At 46.8% G+C, this 20,996-nt stretch overlaps 1 protein-coding gene across 3 annotated transcripts in view; it reads right to left on the bottom strand.

Annotated features, from left to right (window-relative positions):
- ADCY5 (adenylate cyclase 5) overlaps positions 1-20,996 on the bottom strand; it is a 163,770-nt gene that overhangs the window by 62,893 nt on the left and 79,881 nt on the right. For all 3 annotated transcript variants that reach the window (XM_035274004.3, XM_035274005.3, XM_035274006.3), the window contains exon 2: positions 3,795-3,944. In XM_035274004.3, the coding sequence (XP_035129895.1) occupies positions 3,795-3,944 (150 nt within the window). The remainder of the gene's footprint in view (positions 1-3,794; positions 3,945-20,996) is intronic.

The raw sequence follows: 20,996 nt of genomic DNA, 5'->3' as shown, positions 1-20,996 counted from the left end.
GCTCCAGTTCCACCTGGGGGACAGTGGCCCAGGAGAGACAGAAAGCAAGCTGACTTTGAGAATCAACGTCACAACCAGCCGAGAGAAGCAAGTGGAGGGGCAGCCACATCACAGAGGCACAGAGGTCAGCCTGTATGGATTCTGAACTTGGCCCTTTTTCCGAGCTCCTCTCCCGGGCCTGACTTACTCCAAGATGCCCAGCTGCCTCTGTGCCAGGTTCCCTGCCAGGCTGGTGCACATCATTCGCTCATCTCCAGCTTTTCATTTTGGCTGCCTCCAGCCCTCCTCATTCTCCTGCCCTTCACTCCGCACCAGACACTGGAGTCAGCCTCCCACGTGGCCCTCAGTCTCTTCTGCTTCCGTGTCATTTCTGCTTCCTCTCCCTCCACCTGGCCACAAACATGGCGTGTCCCACCTCTGTCCTCGCCCCATTCACACCTGCACTCTGGGAGTAAGTCCATGGCCAAGGCTCCCACTGTAGAGGTGGTTCTATCATCCACTTCCCACATCCCTACTTCCCGTCCAGGGCTCGCCAGCTCCAGCTGCCCACCTGGATGTTATGCTACCACCACCCTGACATCACAGCCGAACCACACTCACTTTCCCACATTGTCATTCTCCAATCACCTTTCTTTCAATTTCCCTGCCTTTGCCTGGGACGGCCCCATTCTGCTACACAGTGTCAAGACCCTGACCACGCAAGTGGCTTTTGCTTTTCAGATCTTTCCCTCTGTCACTCATTCCACTCCCCTCAGACCCAGGCCCTGTCCAGCCCTTTCCTGCTGATCTGGAAACAGCTCTTGCACTTGTCTTTTCTGTTCTGCACCTTCCTCCACTGCCCATATGCAGTCCTCGCCTGGCTATCGGATTCTGGTTGCAACACCCCAGACAGACAGCCTCCCTCTGACATCCCTGATGCCTGCACAGCCCCAATCTCTCTGAAACACCACCTGTGTCCAACACCTCCACAGGTTTCCTAGTTCCACCAGCCACATCAAATATGGGTTCTCCCAGACCCACTAAACTCACTGTTATTTTCTACTGCAAACCAATGCCCATGTCCCCCTACCCCCTTGCTATGCCTCACACTTGCCTGGCCTGCTCCCACCACCCCCATCCTGGCTGCTGCTCCTCCTTGCTAAAGCACCTCTTCCACCCCAACCTCATCAGCCTCTCGCAGCCCAGGCCGCCTTCAGGGCCAGACTGGATGGGGCAGCCTCCAGCTCACTTTCCTTGTCTCCAAGCTTGCCGCCTCTGGTCCATCCTCCCCACTGCAGGCAAGCAACTTCCTTTCCTGAAACACACCAGACCACCTCACCTTCTAAGCCTCCTGATGCTTCTGAGATCAGCCCACACCCTGGCCTCAAGGTTTCCATGACCTGACACCTCCCTGCCCTTCCACCTGCTGTCCCAGCAGCCCTGAAATGAAATCCACACTCCACTTCAGGTAGAGCAGAACACAGAGCCCCCCCCCCAGCCCTGCCCCACTTCCTGGGGTCTTTCTTGCTGTTGAGCACAAATTCCTCAGCTGGCATCACCCTCCTCCTCCACTGCTCCTTACCCTCCTTCAAGGTCTTCCCTTTCCCAGGAGGAAGTCTGACTCTGGCTGCTGGCATCCCCTCCCCACCCCCTGAAACTCCATGTCAGTTGCCTGTTAACTCTGAGGAGAGATCACCTTGGGGACTGGAGCTGTGTCTTGTCCAGTGCCACGGCCAAGAGCCTTATGCTTGAGAAGCTGATACATTAGTGAAGGGTGGTGTTCTCTGTGGGTCGGTTTGGTCTCCCCAAGCAGCAGGAAACATGACCACCAAAGGCCAACTCTCAGTAAATAGTTACTGGTGACAGGAATAGGAATTAAAGGGCAGTGTGGGATGACAGGGAGAGACTGTGTTACAAATTGTTTGGCTTCATGAGAAGCCTTCCTACATTTACAATCACCTCTGGGGCTGAGGGCCAGGAGGGATGGGCAAGGGGCTGCTGAGGAACAATTCTGAGCCCACTCATCACAGGGCACCTAGAAGCTTCCTCAGGGAACCCCAGCAGCTCTTTCTGCATGGCACCTGTCCACAGAAGGCTTCCCCTCCTTAGCATATTGGCTCTGAATATGGAATGGCAAAAATATGTTTTCCCCTAAATCCCTGTGGATTTGGTGGAATGTCCAGACTGGCCCAGGCAAGGAAATTGTGGCAAGCTGTAAAATGGTAATTTCCCTGGAGAAGTGAGAAGGGCAGCCCCGAAAATGGAAGAAGGAGGAGGTATCCTGATCTCAGGTGAGAGACACTGAGGCCTGGAATGGGGATGAGACGAAAGGCTTTTCAGGAATGCTGAGGCCTGGGGTTGAGCATAGTGCAGTGTACCAGAGGTGAGGTATATCTGTTAATAAAGGCCAGTGGGAAGAACCCAGGGACACTGCCAAGCAAGGGCTTCCTTCAAGATGCTGGACCCAGAGCACAGACAGAGCCAAAGAGTGAATGGGGAAGAGCCAGGCCAGGGGCTAGTCAGCATAAGCGGGGACCTGACAAGACATGGCAGCCACCAACGCCGTGCTGGATGGGAAGTGGGGACAGATGGGGACTGGGGGTCCTGGAGAGGTACTACAGAGCTTTGCCCCCTAGTTTGGCTGTCTGCACATCACCAGCCATGTCACAGTGACCCACTCAGGAAGCAACCAGATGGGATCAAGGATGCACCCCCACAGTAGTAAAATGCTGTGCTCTCAGGGTGGCCACAGTATATGCTCTCTGCTGGCCTGGAGGTGCGAGTGACCACTGACATCTTGGCCATTTCTCCATGTCCCCCACACTCAAAGGCATACCTTCCATGTTCGTATCAGCCATGGGGGCTGACACAACATGCGGGACTCAGGCCAACTCCACTGATGCTTGCTGAGGGTCTGGGGAGACAGTAATCTAAGAGGGGAGAAAACCCTCGGGTTTGGAGTAACCTTATCTCACAGAGGCCAGTGGGAGACCTGCAAGACCCGCCCACTCTCTCCCCTAGGGCCACACAGCCACCCCCAGGCCTCTCATGTGGAAGCCATGTCAAAGAGTCACCAGACTCCTACCTGATTCACACACAGGAGAGGAGACAGTGGGGATCAAGACCTGGAACCCAAACAGGACTCCACCCCCAAAGCGGGAAGAGCCGGACCCCTGATGTGGCCCTCAGCCCTGTTCCCACCCCACCCAGGAGTGCTGCACACAGGGTAGGCCCCTCTTTTCATCAGAAATCTGTGACCCTGGGAATAGCCTGCCTTTCCTGGACCAGGCAGGTCTAGGGAGACATGGGACTGTCTTCCTTCTCTGAATCACCAAACCCCAGAACTCAGAGAGAGGAATAGCCAGGTGTGGGATGCCTCAGGGATGACAGCTCCTGTCTCCTCTTCTCCCTCATCCCTCCCCTGCAGAGCACCTTAATCCCAGTTGGGAATGCTGGCTGCTTACCTTACTCCAACACAAGGGGGTGCAGTGCAGGGAGGGAGTGCTGAGCGATGCAGGGAGCAGGTGGGAGTGCTTCAGGAAGGAGGGAGGGACCCTCTTGCTGCTGGGCTTGTTTGCAAACCACAGGGACACCACATGGCTATGGGCATCTGGCCTTGGGCATAAGCAGGGTAGAGCTCCCTTCCCACAGGGTCTGGAATGCTGGACTCTCTCCAGGGGAAACATTCCCCATGGGCTGGGCCCCTCCCAGGGAGTGGGGCTGGCAGCTGTAATGAGCACCCCCAGGGGCTCATTTGAGGCACATCTTGGGTCTCTATTCCTTTCCACTGCGCAAGGGCAGGGGACCTCACTCACCTGCTGCTGGTTCTCCCTCTGTGAGTGGAGCCGCGCCTGGATACACTCTCGGGTCTCCTGGAAAGCCTGCCTCTGGGAGACCTCAGCCGGGTAGTGGGTGCAGACGCCCACGATGTTGGTGCAGGAGAAAATGAGAACATTGGAGACAAGCTGCAGAGGGAGAGAGGAGCAGACCGAGCTCAGATCCTGGCCCTCCTGGACCCAAAGCATGGAACCCTCAGTCCCCATTTGAGCAAACAAATGCTGAGGGTACCCCACACGTGGCTGACCACTGGGAGCAGCTGGGCATAATCGATTGGGCTCTCTGATGTCCTCAATGCCAGAACCTTGGCTGGCCTGTCATGGGGCATGTCCTCTAAGGACACTAAATCACCTAATAATCATACTAAACATGCCTATACTACCAGAAATTAAAAGGTTACATGTACTGTGACAGAGCTGTGTGTGTGCTGGGGGCAGGAGGGCCACCAAAAGAAAGGTGCCACGGGGGTTATGGGATTTCCCTTTTGAATGTGTGATAAAATCCAGCACAGGTCAAAGGGCCACCCTCCCCCAGAGATTAGCTCTGACAAATCAAGGCCTCTCGAACCCCCTCAGGTCCTCAGTGCTGTGCTAAACACTTTAGGGAATGAAAGAAGGACAAGGCTGGCTAGTCAGGGTCTGTGGCCACAGTGGGTCTCCACTCCCTCCTCCCTGGGCCTCTGGTCTTTCTGTTGCCAGCTCCCTGACAACCACTGCACCAGCCGGCCAGTGCCTGCCACCTCTCCCGCTCCTCAACAACTGAAATGTGTGTGTGGAAAAGTACCACCGACCCTCCAGGTCAGCAGAGTCGAAGATGGAATTCTTTTGAAGGGAATACGTACTGAAAAGCTAAGGGAAAACATCACACAATACAACACGACACGCAAAGCAAGGTTATATGGCACACTCATATATCCCAGCGAGTGATATGTAGGCAAAATTTCTCTTGGCACATAGAGCTCCGGGGGTATCTGAGTACATGGATACTGTTGCCTTGACTCGGGGGCCACATGGGACAGAGCCACACAATGATGCTCTCTTATGCTCTCCTAGGCTGTGGAGGTTTTGAGCTGCACCTCAGTTACTCCCTCCAAAAACTTCCTTCTTAGTTCTAGCTCCAGAAGGGGAGCTGGGGTCAGGCCCTGCACCTTCTGTTGTGGCTCCCTCAGCCCTCAGGAGGCCTGTGTTGGTCCCACATCCTGGGGTGAGGAAGGTACGTGGCCATTTGGATCCCAAAGAGCTTTGCTATGGGACGTCGGCTGCCTGGCAGTGGCCCTGGCAGATGACTCCTACACTCTTCTCTAGGGGTCTCTTGGCTCCCAACTCAGGTCTGCTTTCTACCTGAAGGCTTTGCCCATCAAAGCTTTGAGGTGGTCCTGGCCTTCATCCAGAGCCCTCAGCCCGCCTGGGCCCAAGGCCATGGGGCTCCTTGCTGGATGTGGTACCATCTTTCCCTGGAGACATCCTATGGTATGTGTACCCCAGTCCATGAAAAGACTTTCTCTTTCCCATTCCAAAGTCTTACTCCCTCCTGGCTAAAGAATGCCCTGAGCGCCCCATGTGCCTCCTGGATGTGCCTTCCAAGAAGGGGCAGGTTCAGATTTCCAGCTCCCCTCCTCGGCTGGCTACTGTTGCTGACTGATAACTCTCACATCCTTTCACCCCAACCCATCCACCCTAGACAACCCCATTGCTGTCATTTTATGTAAACACATGACATAGGAAAAGCCAATATATCACAAGGAAAGAAGACCCCTGGTCTTCAGAAACTTACGATCTACTTCAAGAGTGTTATAGATGGAATGCTTGTGTCCCCCAAAAGGACCACTGAACCAAAGAGCAGCTGGACGAGCCCGCAGCTTCTGGAAGATTCATCAGAGGCAAGAGTGCAGGAACGGGAGACAGGTCCAGACGCTGCCACAGAAGCCCAAAACATGAGGGAACAAAGACCTGCATGTGTCTGGGAGTCAGCCAGGGCAGAGCTGACTCAGAAGTAAGAGCCCCTAAGACCAGGGAGAAGAAAGTCCAGGGAGAAATAGACCATGGCTTGCAGTAGTAACCAGTGTAATGATTATGAAGTGAGACCCTGAAAACAGGCCTCTGGTAAGTCACTGAGAACCACTGGGAGAGGATAAGGAAGAAGAAATGGGGAAATGAAGGCTGAGGGGTAGTCACACAGGGAATTCTGAAGGATGATCTAGTTAGGGGAGATTGATGTGAAAAGAGAGGAAGGTGCCGGGTGATAAAAACAGGAGTGAGACAGAAACTGGGAAGGAGAAGATGAGGAGCTAGCCTCAGACAGGCTAATGCCTCATGAAAATATTACACAAAATGACCAAGTGGGCTTTATCTCAGGAATGAAGGCTGGTTCAACTTAAAAAAGCAATCAATGTAATTTTCCATATTAAACCGAAATTTTTTAAAAAACATAGGATCATTTCAATCGTTTCTAAAACATCATTTGGCAAAATGCAACATACATGAATAATTTTTAAACTCTTACCAACTTAAAAATAGAAGGGAAGTCCCTTAATCTGATCAATGGCATATACAGAAACCTACAGCTAAATTATGTCAGACTTAATGGTGAAAGACTGAATGCTTTCCCCTAAGATCAGAAACAAAGCCAGGTTGTTCTCTCTTGTCCCTCCTGTTCACCACCACACTGGAGGTCCCAGACTGTGCAATCAGACAAGAGAAACAAAAGACATGCAGATCAGAAAGGAAGAAATAAAACGGTCTCTATTTGTAGATGACATGATTGTTTATGTAGAAGAACCTCAAAAAATTTAAAAACTACCAGAATATGCAAGTTTAGAAAAGTCATAGGATACAAGATCAATATACAAAAAGCAGCCATACTTTTATATATGAGTAAATACCAATTGGAAGTAAAAAAAAATTTTTTTTTTTGAGACGAAGTTTCACTCTTGTTACCCAGGCTGGAGTGCAATGGCGCTATCTCGGCTCACCGCAACCTCCGCCTCCTGGGTTCAGGCAATTCTCCTGCCTCAGACTCCCGAGTAGCTGGGATTACAGGCATGCACCACATACCCAGCTAATTTTTGTATTTTTAGTAGAGATGGGGTTTCACCATGTTGACCAGGATGGTCTCGATCTCTTGACCTTGTGATCCACCCGCCTCGGCCTCTGAAAGTGCTGGGATTACAGGCGTGAGCCACCGCGCCCGGCAGAAGTAAAATTTTAAAGGTATAGTTTGCTCTCTGTATCTACAAGTTTTGCATCTATAAATTCAACTAACCTTGGATCAAATCCTTCGATCAGGCAACTGTACATATTTTCCATCCATGATTGGCTCAATGTGTGGATACAGAACCCACAAATATAGAGGGTCAACTGTACTATGACATTTTATATCAGGGACTTATAATAAGCATCTGAGGATTTTTATATCCCCAGGGGCTCTCAGAACCAATGCTCTGTAAATACAGAGGGCTGAGTGAACCATTTAAATACCACCAGAAACCATGAAATACTTATGTAGAAACTAAAGAAACTAACAGAAAATCTAAAATTGGTCTTAATCTAAGACCTGTTCACTGAAAGCTATGAAACACTGATGAAATAAACTTTAAGACTTTAATAAATGGAGAGATAGACCATGTACAGAAAAACACCATGTTCCAATGTCAATTTTCCCCAAACTGATACACAGATGCAGCACAATCACGATCAAAGCAATAAAAATGGCCAAAACAGTTTTGAAAAAGATTGCCCAGCAAGTTAGCAGACTCGCACCACTCAATTTCAAGACTCACTATAAAGCTACAGTAATTAAGACAGTGGTGCTAGCATAGGGGTAGAAATATAGGTATATGGAATAGCACTGAAGAGCCCAGAAATAAGCCTTTATATTTATGATTAATTTTTGAGAGGGGTAACAAGACAATTCAATGGGAAAAGAGCAGTCTTTTCAACAAGTAATCTGGGAAAACTGGGTATCTACATGCAAAAGAATGAGGCTGGAACTCTTACCTCATATTATACACAAAAATCCACTCAAAGTGGATCAGAGACCCAAATGTGAGAACTACAAACATAAAACCCTTAGAAGAAAACATAGGGATAAATCTTATAACCTTGGATTAGGCAATGATTTCTTATATATCATACCACACATACAAATCAAAAAGAAAAATACAGATAAATTGAACTTCATCAAAATTTTTAAACTTCTGTACTTCAAAAGGGCACCATCAAGAAAGTGAAAATACAACCCACAGAATGGGAGATAATATTTGCAAACTATTTCACACCTTTAGTTTTGAGAAACGTATAAAGGCAATTACATGAAAGGAGTATTTTTAAAAATAGTGCTAGATCCTCATTTGTATGGCAGTGAGTAAAAGAAATGGTGCTAGAACAATTAAATATTCATATGATAAAAGCAAACCTCACAAAATATACAAAATTAACTCAAAATGGTTCGGAGGCCTAACTGCAACACCGATCATACAAATTTTTAAAACAACGAGATACTACTACACACTATTAGAATGGCCGAAGTTAAATATGATCAAAAATGGAAAGAAAAGAAGAAAGAATGCAGTAACAAGTACTGGTGTACAACAAATGAACAAATGAACTCATACTTTCCTGGTAGAAATGAGAAATGGTACAGCCATTTTGGAAAACAGTTCAGCAATTTCTCATCAAGTTAAATATGCACTTGCCCTATGACCCAGCAACCTCACTCTTAGGTATTTTTTTTCAAATGAAATGAAAAGTTATGTTCACACAAAAATCTCTGCATAAATGCTCTGGACTACTACTCAGCTACAAAAAGAAACAAACCACGGACACACACAACACAGATACATCTCAAATACATTATGCTAAAATTAAAGAAGCCAGACTCAAAAGCCTGCAGATTCCGTTTAGATGGCATTCCGGAAAAATGCAAAACTGTGGGCACTGCACGTAGATCAGTGGTTGCCAGGGAGCAGTGGGTGGGGCTGACAACAAAGGGGCAGCACAGGGAAATCTTTTGGGGTGATGAGACTGTCCTGCATCTTGATTGTATTAGCAATTACGCATCTATATGCGTCTGTTACGCCTGCAGAACAATGTGCTAAAAAACTGAATTTTACTGTATGTAAATTACACCTTAATGTTTTTTTAAAAAGTGGGGGCAGAAGTCATATCTAGGAGACTAAGAGAGAAAATGTAAGCAGATGGCCAGACAGAGAAAAAGTAGACTTCCTTCTTTCTGAGGCTACAAAGAGAGGCCAGAGTCTATTTTGAGACATGACCTCCAAGGTAATTATCAAGTGGCTGCTGCAGCATCTCTGTACTAATCCTCCTGGTCTCTCCTGCTGTAATCTGACTCCCCCTATAGCCAGAAGGCCAATGGCAACAGACAGTGCAAATCCAGGTACAAAGATGTGTGGTAACCCAATAGTGGTCCAAATGGCTTTGCTAAGCTTAGTGTGCCTCGGTGTGTATCTCTCTTTCACTAAACACAAAACCAGGCAGGCAGAAAGAGGGTGCTGGGGTTTAAGGGTGGGATCAGGAGCAGGGCTATTGGAAAGGGGGATTTCAGCAAGGTGAACCTGAAAGTGAAAAACGGATTAATATCGCTCGCTCACTTGCACTCTCTCTCTCTCTCTCTCTCTCACACACACACACACACACACACACACACACACACACCATCTGCCAAAAGAGCAGGAATCTGGGCACCAGGTCTTAAAGGGTGTTAGGGTCCCTGTGCAGACGCTCAGGCTATGAATAGTGAGGAGGCACTGGTAAAACCTGATGGAATTCTGCTTACATACTCCTGGGAGAGAGTCTGAACTTTAAAAATGATCTCACACTTTGGGGACAAGAAAGGTATGTCCAAATGCTGCCCAGCTCTCTTCTCCACTCAAACAGTGATCAAATAATGAGCACCTTCTTATACCCCCATAAAGACAGACACAGTACAAGTAAGTATAAACCCTGTCCTTGTGTAAAGGACTTAATTAGTAAATAATAACAGGTATCAGTCACTGCTGAGGCTTATCACAACAGCAGGTAAACAGGGCCTAATTAAGGGTTTATTGGCTTAGGCTGGCCTCAATGGACACATCTAACATATGGAACATGAGAATGTGTGTGTGTGTGTGTGTGTGTGTGTGTGTGTGTGTGTGTGTCCTGCTATGAAGGAGTGTGAGGCATATACCCACATTACACCAAGTGGAGTGAAAAGGAGGCCTAATAATCCAGCAGACCACAGCACTGGAGTAGCCTCAGCACCTGCTTTAAAATAGCCAGCAGGATGTGGAGTCTCACATATGTAATCCCAGCGCTTTGGGAGGCTGAGGTGGGAAGACAACTTGAGTCCAGGAGTTCAAGACCAGCCCAGACAACATAGTGATACCACATCTCTACAAAAATAAAAATAAAACATTAAAAAAATTCACCAGGTAGTCCCAGCTACTTGGGAGGCTGAGGCAGGAAGACCACTTGAGCCCAGGCGGTAGAGGCTGCAGTGAGCTATGACCATACCACTGCGCTCCACCCTGGGCAACAGAGCAAGACCCCGACACCAAAACAACAACAACAAACAGTTTAAAACAAGCCCCGCAGATGGATGGGTCCAGGTGGACAAGGCCCAGGGGGTCCCAGGACCGCACCAGGAGAGACCCCACTAGAGGTGGAATGTTTGGAATTCTATTCTCAGAGTCAAAACCAAGGGGAGATGCCTATGAATATTTAATACTTCCAAAACCCCAGCACTTCTGAAACCCAATCTCTGGCTGCCCTCAGGCTGCAGGTTTGATTTGAGCCAAGAGTGGGAAGTTACAGTGCTTGGTTTATGCAGTGTCTCCTCGGCAGAAGACTTAAAGAAACCCCAGCCACTGGCCTCAGACACTGTGGTCGTTCTGCCTCTTCTCTCTTGAGTTTTCAAGGGGCTCTGTAGGCCGACTGTGATAGGCTTACTACTCAATAATCCTGGGAAAGGTGTAAGGCAAAGGGAAATGAGGAATGCATGGGTTTGGAGTAGAAGGAAATGATTTGGGGACTGAGGTTGGGGAAGACCCCTGCTCAGTTTACCCTTTTAGCTCTTGTATGCGGTTCCTGTTCCCAATAACTCAGCTTGCCCCTTGCAGTATGGTTCACAGGTGAATGGTGGTGGCTGTGGTGGGAATCAGAACTTCCTGGGGAGCCAGATTTGGTGATGAAGGAGGCAGCAGGATGTTCAGATAAATTTGAATTAGAAACTAACAACAAAAACATCTTTCAGTATAAGTAGGTCCCAGGCAATATTTGGGACCTACTTATGCTAACAAAAAAATTACTCATTGTTTTTCAGAAATTCGAATTTAACTGAGTTACCCATATTTTATTGGGCAACTCTACCAGGGGTCCTTTTCAAACCACACCTCCCCTAGTCATGACAACCCTCTCCCCAAGCTCCTGCTCACTCTTTCCTACTCCGTCTTCCAGATAGTCCTCCACTTGTGAGGACAGAGTAGACAGACTACAGCATTTTTCCTGTGCGTCAGAGTCTCTGCAATCACCCCGATGAAGTGCAAGCCAAAAAGGTGAGATCCGATTTCCCAAATCCACTCAAGGGCCACAAGAGGCTGGACCACCTCATGACTCTGGGGGCAGAGGACCAGCTCCCCCTACTCTGGGCAGTAAAAAGGAGGGGAGGCCCTCTCCTGCAAGGTATCGCCTGGCCCCAGCCCTAAAGACAGGCACAGCTCCTTCCTGTTCTAGTCCTTTGGCAGCTTACAAACATAAAATTAACAATGAAATGAGTCCCAAATAAAAGAAGCTGACAGCCTGGCAAGAGTTCCTTCCTCCTACACTAGATTTCATTTGTCTTACACAGTGGTGGTGGGAAACTCAGGGGACCTCAGTGGAACCCCATTAAGATGTAAAATAAATAACTCAAGGAAGAATAATCTTAAATTATATACTCTTAGGAGGCATATCGGCATGCTTCCTTGTACACTGCACCATGCTCAATTAGGTGCTTAATGGGTTTTTTTTTTTAACTATTACATATTTTTAACTGTTTTTCTAATCATAATGAGTGGCACCTCTAAAATTTTTCCTTTCAGGAAGAATAAAGATTTGCTGTATGTGTTTTTGGTAATCAAAATTGCATTATCTCTGCTCGGGGGCTTTTGTGATGAGGTCCTCTTTCAAGGAGGTGACCGTTTCTACACCACTGGCTCTGGACAAACAGGGTCAAACCCATCTCTCTGCTCACTAGGGCCCTGCCCAGATGACATCCCCCTTCTCCTCTCCTTTCCAGCTAGGATCTAGCTGCTCTGGGATCATCACTCTCCCTTGTTGTGGAACACTCCCCTCAAGAGTTTAGGAGGCCTCCTGAGGGGCCTCCAGCCTCTGTGAATACCATTCTCTACGCCAGAGATCTTCAAATTATACCCTTAACATCATGACATCTTCCTTCCCAAAAACCCACCAGAACTCTCCATTATCAGTAAGATAAAACCCAAACTCCTGTGCCGGCATTAATGCCCTCTAAGTCTTATCATAGACCACATTCCCTATCTCATGCCTACCCCAGCTACTCACTGTATCTGAAAAAACCCAATCTATAATATGATTCTAAAGTGTAATGTTTATTTAACACAACTTTAACATCACTAAAATTAGAGCATGAACTATTAACAAATCAACAATTAGCATCTGCTTAATACATTTTAAGGAAAAACAAAATAGACTAAAATGTGAAGACAAATGTCTATGAATAATTCAGTACAGCAATATCCAGTCTGCAAAACACTTTCCCATGTAATTTTTCTTTTCACCCTCATCAAATCCCTATAATATAAGCAAGTTAGGCAGCATCATGCCCCTTCTGCCAATGAGGACACAGGCTAGAGGCAGGGTCCTGCCTGGGATTCAATACAAGGCAGCTGCAGAACTGGGATCGCAGCCGTCTCTTTCTGAGCTCACAGCTCATCCTGCTCTACTGTACTAAGCTGTTACTTATCCCAACTTAATTTAGATCTGGTTTTGTTTTATTCTATTTAATAAAGAGACACTCAACTTTCTCTCACCCTTGTCCCAGACGCCCCAGGCCTTCTTCATAGATCCTGGTCACACAAAGTACTGCTGATTAGGGACCTACTCTCAGCCACTGCCAGATTCGATGAATGTCCTCCGGGGGTACTCTCTCCAGGGAACTCATGGCTGTGGGTGAGAAAGGCCCACCTGTCTCACAAGGCCAAGTCTTACTCTAGCATAGCTTCTCTCAATTATTTGTTATGGAGCTATAATTCACATGCCACAAAATGCACTCTTTTAAAGTGCATAATTCAGCAGTGTTTAGTGTATTCACAAGGCTGTGCAACCATCACTACCAACCCCAGAACATTTTCAACATCCCCAAAAGAAACCCCATGCCCAGCAGTCACTGCCTATTTGCCGCCCCACCCTCACCCAGCTCCTGGCAACCACGAACCTACTTTCCATCCCTATGGATGTGCCTATTCTGACACTTCATATAAATGGAAGTGAGCAATAGGTGGCCTCCTGTGTCTGGCTTTTTTTGCTTATCATGATATTTTCAAGGTCCATCCACGTGATAGCACACACGGGCTGAGAATCCTTTATCTGAAGTGCTAGGGACCAGAAGTGTTTCAGATTTTGAATTTTTTCCAGATTTTGGAATACGTACATACATGATGAGATATCTTGGAGATGGGACACAAATCTAAACATAAAATTCATTTATGTTTCATAAACACCTCCTATATGTAGCCTAAAGGTAATTTTATGCAATTTTTAAAAGTAATTTCATGCAAGAAACAAAGTTTGTGTTAAGCACTTATGTGTAGAATTTTCCACTGTGGTGTCGTGTTGGAGTTCACAACATTTTGGATTTTAGAGCATTTTGGATTTGAAATGTTCAGATTCAGGATGTTCTACCTGGAGCAGTATTTTGTTCCTTTTACAGATAAATATATTCCACAGCACAGATCTACCACATACTGTTTATCCACCACCAGGTATAGACATTTGAGTTGTGTCCACCTTTTGGCTATTATGAATAATGTTGCTGTGATGGACATTCATGTGCAAGTTTTTACATGGATATATTCTGTTTTCTTAGGGATATATCTAGAAGCAGAATTGCTGGGTCACATGGTAAGTCTATGTTAACATTTTGAGGAACTGCCCAACTGCTTTCCAATCAGCTGTACCACCTTATATCCCCACCAACACTGCATGGGGTTCCAATGTCTCCACATGCCCAACCAATACTTATTTTGTTGTCTTTTTCATGTCATCCTAGCAGGAGTGAGAATGGTATCTCATTGTGGTTTTAATGCCCTTAAATTTGTAACGCAAACAGCAACAATTACAAAGGAAAGAATTTCTTCTATAACTTGCACAGCTGTGCCTTTAGAGAGAAGTGTCCACATCGTACACTTTATTTTTCGTTATTTTAAATTACTTATTCCTAGGAAGACCTACTCTTTGCACAGCCAGAGAGAAATAACAGCTTTCATGTAATAGTACTTATATGAACAAGGCAAACACTGACTGAGTGCCCAGCACTGGGAAACTGTGCCGTTGGTCACCCTGCCCTCCAGGACTACGGATTTGGTGGGGAAGTCAGTCAAGGCATGGAAGGGGCTGCAAGGACATAAACTCTGCAGGCGCCACAATCTCTATCCTCTATCCTTGAGTTAATTTAATAAACATTCAGTTAGCAAAGAACATGCCAGAGGAAATACCCTTAATATACAAATTATTTTGCCAATTAACAATACACAGGTAGAATTTAACAACAAAAAATAAATAAATAAGTAAATAAAAAAGGCCGGGCGCAGTGGCTCATACCTGTAATCCCAGCACTTTGGGAGGCCGACACAGGTGGATCACAAGATTAGGAGTTCAAGATCAGCCTGGCCAAAATGGTGAAACCCTATCTCTACTAAAAATACAAAAAATTAGCCGGGAACGTTGGCACGCACCTGTAATCCCAGCTACTCCAGAGGCTGAGGCAGCATAATTGCTTGAACCGAGCAGGTGGAGGCTGCAGTGAGCCAAGACCACAGCATTGCACTCCAGCCTTGGTGACAGAGCAAAACTCCTTCTTGGAAAAAAAAAAAAAAAAAAAGCTAACAACAAAAAAATGGGTAATGTGGATGAATGATAAGCTTTTCAAAGTAAAAATACAAATGACTTACAAATGTGTGATATGAAAGATGTGAACAAGGAGTAAGCAAAGAAGTACCAACAAAAGCAGTATTTTGCCTATTAAAATAGCAAAGCTCTTTTTTCATAGTAACATTGTTGGCAAGAATGCAATGGAATAGGCGCCCTCCTACATTATCAGTGGGAATCCAAACTGGCATAACCTTTCTGGAAAGGAATCTGGCAATATGTATGAAGAGCTTTCCAAATATTCACAACCTTTGACCCAGTAAGTCAGTCCCCTCCCAGGAATCTATGCTACAGAAAACTCAGTAGTTTGAACGGGGCTTTATGTCCAAGGATAATTATAAAAGTTAACAATGAGCAACAGCTATAAATTACAGTGCTCTCACCAGGTGCAGTGGCTCTTGCCTGTAATCCCATTCCTTTGGGAGACCAAGGAAGCAGGATCACTTAAGGCCAGGAATTTGAGACCAGCTTGGACAACACAGTGTGATCCCAACTGTACAAAGAAATAAAAAATTAGCCGGGCATGGTGGCATGCACCTGTGGTCCCAGCTACTTAGGAGGTGGAGGTGGGAAGATCACTTGAGCCAAGAAGTCAAGGCTGCATGAGTCACGACTGTGCCGCTGAACTCCAGCCTGGGTGACAGAGCAAGACTCAGCCTCAAGATGAAATAAAATTAAACGATGGTGCTCAATACCCTGTAATATCTTAAAGCCTTTAAAATGTCTCATTTAAATAACACTCAGCATTGTGAGAAATTTTCCAAAATACAATGTCAACTGGGGGAAAGAGAGAATATGAAATTGTATATACTTCATGATCCCAAGTTTTCACATGTATACATCTGAAAATGTTAAGAGTGATGGAATATCTCTAGGTGGTGGGATGATAAGTATATTTTAGCTTTTTTTCTTTATACCAATGAATACTCTCAATACTCTCCAATGTTTCTATTGTATATATTACTCTAAAAAGAAACACTCATAAACTTATATAAAGAAAAGAAAAAAGTCCATGCTTGTACTGTCGGCATGGCAGGCTGAAGAATCTTCTCTTCTGATAGAAGAGATAAAATGAGAATGCAAATGCCCATAAAACCAGAGAGAAGAAGTCAAATGGGAAAAGAGATTCAAAATAGAAAAAGAAATCATGTCTGGGCAGTGGGGACTAGGACCACTTCCTGGAGAAGTGTCTGCAGATGGGTAGGAATGTAGCCACCGGGCATCCCAGTGGAGGGGCATAAAGGTGATGGAAACAGCATCAATGTGGATGGGGAAGAGGAAGAAGAGTCCAGGGCTGTACTGGGAACACCAGGTAGTCACTGCTGACCAGAAGCAAAGAGAGGACTGGCCAGAGATGAGACAAGGGGGTTCATGGCCAGATCATGAAGGAATTTTTTTCTATGTCAGAGTAAGGAGCCAGCACGTGATCTAGGAGGCATTAAAAACTCTTGATGGCTGCATTTCCAAAAATAAACAATATATTCATTGCCCAAATTATAAAATGTGCATCCATTATGAAACACATCAAAATCACAGAAAAGGAAAAAAAATCAATTACTGCCCAAAGACAACCAGTGTTAACATTTCCATTTATTCCTTTTTCTTCCTTTTTAAAAAAATCTATTTACGGCTTTTTGTTTCTGCTTTCATAAAACTGTGATTTTACTGTTTACATAATTTGATATCCTGTGTTTTTCACGTAATTTTATTTATTTATTTATTTATTTTGAGACAGAGTCTCACTCGTCATCCAGGCTGCAGTGCAGTGGCGCGATCTCAGCTCACTGCAATTTCTGCCTCCTGGGTTCAAGCAATTCTCCTGTGTCAGCCTCTCGAGTAGCTGGGATTACAGGCACCCACCATCATGCCCAGCTAATTTTTGTATTTTTAGTAGAGACAGGGTTTCACCATGTTGGCCTGGCTGGTCTCAAACTCCTGACCTCAGGTGATCTGCCTGCCTCAACCTCCCAAAATGCTGGGATTACAGACATGAGCCACCGTGTCGTCTTCACTTAATTTTGTAACATAAACATGTTTCCATGGTATTACAACTTCTAATGCTGCCAGCTTTCAAAAGGGAAATGTGATCAGAGCAGTACTTTGGGTAGATTAAACTGACAGCTGGAAAGGAGGCAGTGAAGAGGAAGATGCTAGAAGTAGACTAAAAGAGGACTGTGGAAATGGATGAGATGAGGACCAGCGGCCTGGGACAGGCTGGCACTCTGAGAAGAGAAAGCAGAGTGGCCCCCAAGCAAGGCATCTGCAAGGAGTACTTGAGCCTGGGTGATGTCTCCATGGGAAGAAGAGAGCTTCAGTTCACAATCCACTTAGGGAAGTCCAGGAGGAGCTGGCTTTGGGGTGAGTAGATTATGAGTAAGATAAGTATCACAAAAGCTAAATGCAAGAGCAGGAAAGTCAACAGAATCAGGTGTTGTGGAAGAGGCTGAAAAGAGATGCACGAGCAGACTGGGTAGAGGAGGAGTTGGGCTATAAGGAGTTAAGTTATAAGGTCATGAGGGGACGGTGAATGAAGGTGACTCTGGATGTCTGGCAGTGAAAGGAGAATGAGTGGGTGACAGCTTGAATGAATACAGCATGGAGGTTAGGAAACTTGATTTATCCAGAGGCAGAGGGAAGGGAGGGGAGAGGCCAAAGAGGCAAATGAGGATAGCACCATATTCCCTGCAAAACTGAGGTGCCCACCATGGGAACCACTAGCCACACGTGGCTAGGAGCATTTGCAGTGTGGCTGGTCTGAAGTGAGGGGTGTTGTGGGTATAAAATACACTGGAATCTGAAATAATTTTGTATTCATTACATGATTAAATGATATTCTGAATATATTGGGTAAATAAAATATATTATTTAAATTACTTTTACCTATGGGTTTGTTTGCTCTGTTTTTACTTTTTGGCCCACTGAAATAGCTGGCTCTCATTATATTTCTGTTGCACAGCACTGCTGGTGTACAAAGAGGAGGCAGGACAGGAGGGACCTAGAGCATAGTGGATGAGAGACAGATCCCAGGTGACTTACAGAATATCAGACTGCTGGGCAAATAGTAGCGCCCCCCCCACCCCCCGCCTTAGGCCCACAGTGATCTGCCTCCCTGCTGCCCCTGAAGGGATCATTTCCCAAAGGCTCAGATTCATCTGCCAAGCTCAGGGCCTATTTCAGATGGCACACCTAGCACAGCCACTCTCTGTGGCTTTCAGGAGCATGAGATGTGGTGGCAGAAAAGGGTAGGGAGTGCTGGAGGTGAGGCCCAAGGGACAAGGGAAGGGGCTCAGGTATGATGACTGAGGTATCCAGGACAGTCTAGACAAGGGTATCAGACTGAAAATTTACTTCTCTTACACACCATGAAACTTGGGGCTTGGGGAGAATATATGAATTACCTCCTCAAAAGCAATGAATGAATGTCTAGAGGCAGCACAGTGTGGAGAAAGGCCTGGGAACTTAGGTGTGAGATCTCAGCATGGATTTGCAACCATGAGTATGTAGCTCTGAGCAAGTCACCTTGCCTCTGGGAACTTCAGCTTCCTCATCCATAAAACTGAGAGGCAGTGGGTGATGGCTAAGGTCTTTGCCACTTGGGACAGTCCATGGAGTGGCTACAGCCTGGGCCTCTGGCTTCTCAAGCAGGGACAATTTGTATTCCCCTCTATGTGGAGATGCTACTTATAAAAGAAATCTCTGATTTCAAATATTCTGCCCTCTGTTCTCCTGCAATGCAATGGAATGCTCAACATTGCAGCATATAAGCTACAGCTTTAAGACAGACTGTCATACCTGGAAGTCATACAAAAGTCCCCCATCTAACCATGCTAGATCTATGGGGAATCCCAGAGGAAGCCGGAGTCCTTCAGAATCCATGCCAGGCACCGGCCCCCACCTCATCCCCAGAACAGGCGTGGGAATCACACATACAAAGCAGCAGAGAAAGGCAGACATGTTCCCACACAAACCAAGGACATGAGTTGGGGCAGGAGGACAAGGGGAGGCTGGTGCAACAGGAGAACCTTGCAGAGGTTTTTCAGGGAAGCTGACGATGCTTTGCCCACCCACAAACTGCTTCTCCTATAGTTCTCTGACCTGTGGGGTAAACAGACATTTGCTTTGTGGCCTGGCAAGAAGTTTTATGGGCTAGAAGTTTATTTATCTTCCAAGTGCAATAAAGTTTCTCTCTTCTAAAAATCTCATCTTGGAGAACAATTATTCCCACCCTCAGCTTCCTCCTCCCCTCCCAGAAAATCAGACAAACCTCCATTGTTTCCCGTGAGTAGTGGTGACAGCTGAGGGTGGTGCCAGCCATGTAGGTGGAGGGTGGGGGCTGACAAAAAGCTGGAGTCAGATTCAGGGGTGGGAAGAACCCCACCTGAACTCGGAGTTCTGGTTCCCACCCTAAACAGGTGAAGTGTGGCTTCTCCCATGCCTTCCCCCATCCTCTCCACCACCCACATCTCCTCCCTCCTTCCATTCCTCACCTCTGAGGCTCATTTTAGGTCAGCAGAATCCAGAAGAAAAAAAAAAACACTAAAGAGAAAGTGAAACTGCCATCAAGTGCTTACCTAACCTCCAACTGAGTGCGGAATCTAGACCGGGCCATGTCTTCTGTGGGGCAGGCCTGGGCCCTATCCAGCACTGCACAGGCTGCCCTGTGGGAATGGAGGGGACCCTGAGCACCTCAGCAGGGATCCAGGGGCCCCACAGATTGCCTGGGGGAAGAGAGGCAGGAGAGGAGTGCTATGCTGGGAGTCAGGAGCCCCAGGGGCCAGCCTTGTGACTTGGAGCTAGTCAGGCAACCTACGGGAATCTGAATGCACTCATCTCTATAGTGGAGCTAATGACATCTGCTACTAAGACATCAAGGCTAACACCGTACAGGTGTAAACAAACACAGGCTGTGACTAACGATGCTATTAGAGATCTGGAGAGCTGAGAAGTAGATGGGAGGTCAGGTACCATGGCTCACACCTGTAATTCCAGCATTTTGGGAGGCTGAGGCGGGTGGATCACTTGAGGTCAGGAGTTCAAGACCAGCCTGGCCAACATGGTGACACCTCATCTCTACGAAAAATACAAAAATTAGCTGGGCAGCCAGGTGCTGTGGCTCATGCCCGTAATCCCAGCACTTTGGGAGGCCAAGGCAGGTGGATCACCTGAGGTCAGGAGTTCGAGACCAGACTGGCCAACATGTCAAAACCCTAACTCTACTAAAAATACAAAAAGTTAGCTGGGCATGGTGGCGCACACCTATAATCCCAACTACCTGGGAGGCTGAGACAAGAGAATTGCTTGAACCCAGGAGGAGGAGGTTGCAGTGAGCCAAGATCCCTGCACTCCAGGCTGGGCGACACAGTGAGACTCTGTCCAAAAAAAAACTGGGCATGATGTCACGTGCCTGTAGTCCCAGCTACTCAAGAATCTGAAATGGGAGGATCATTTGAACCCAGGAGGGGAGGCAGAGGTTGCAGTGAGTCGAGATGGTGCCATTGCACTCCAGCCTGGGTAACAGAGCAAGACTCTGTCTCAAAGAAAAGGTAGATAGGAGCCAGGCCTCCTCTGCTCACTGTTGTGTCCCTATTATCCAGGACAGAGTCTGCTACACGGCAGGCCACAATGAATACTTGTTAAATGAATACATGGATGGAAAGAAAACTGAAGGCTGCGGGGCCCCTTTAAGGCCTTGAATCTTCCAACTCAAAAGGGAAGATGGTCCCAAACCGCCAGTTGCCTCTGATGGTGACCATCAAACACAAGGTGGGAGAAGGGGTACAGGGTCTCTGCTATGGTTTGAATGCGCCCCTGAAATTTCATATGTTGGGAACTTAATCCTCAAATTTCCAGGTCAATTGGAGAAAACTAACTCAGACAATCCTCACCCACAGGAATGCCCAGGCCCGCATCAGAATTAAATGTAAGATGAGTGTGGTACTAACTGCCATGGCCACTAAGCATTTGGAGATGAGACATGAGACAAGTCTGTGTGTCCCTGTGAGTGACTGGGAACTGGGAGAC

Source organism: Callithrix jacchus, chromosome 15 (genome assembly GCF_049354715.1).
Source record: "Callithrix jacchus isolate 240 chromosome 15, calJac240_pri, whole genome shotgun sequence".
In the NCBI taxonomy this organism is placed as follows: Eukaryota; Metazoa; Chordata; class Mammalia; order Primates; family Cebidae; genus Callithrix; species Callithrix jacchus.
Note: the sequence above shows the minus strand (reverse complement) of the source record. Positions and strands in the feature narration are given on the sequence as shown.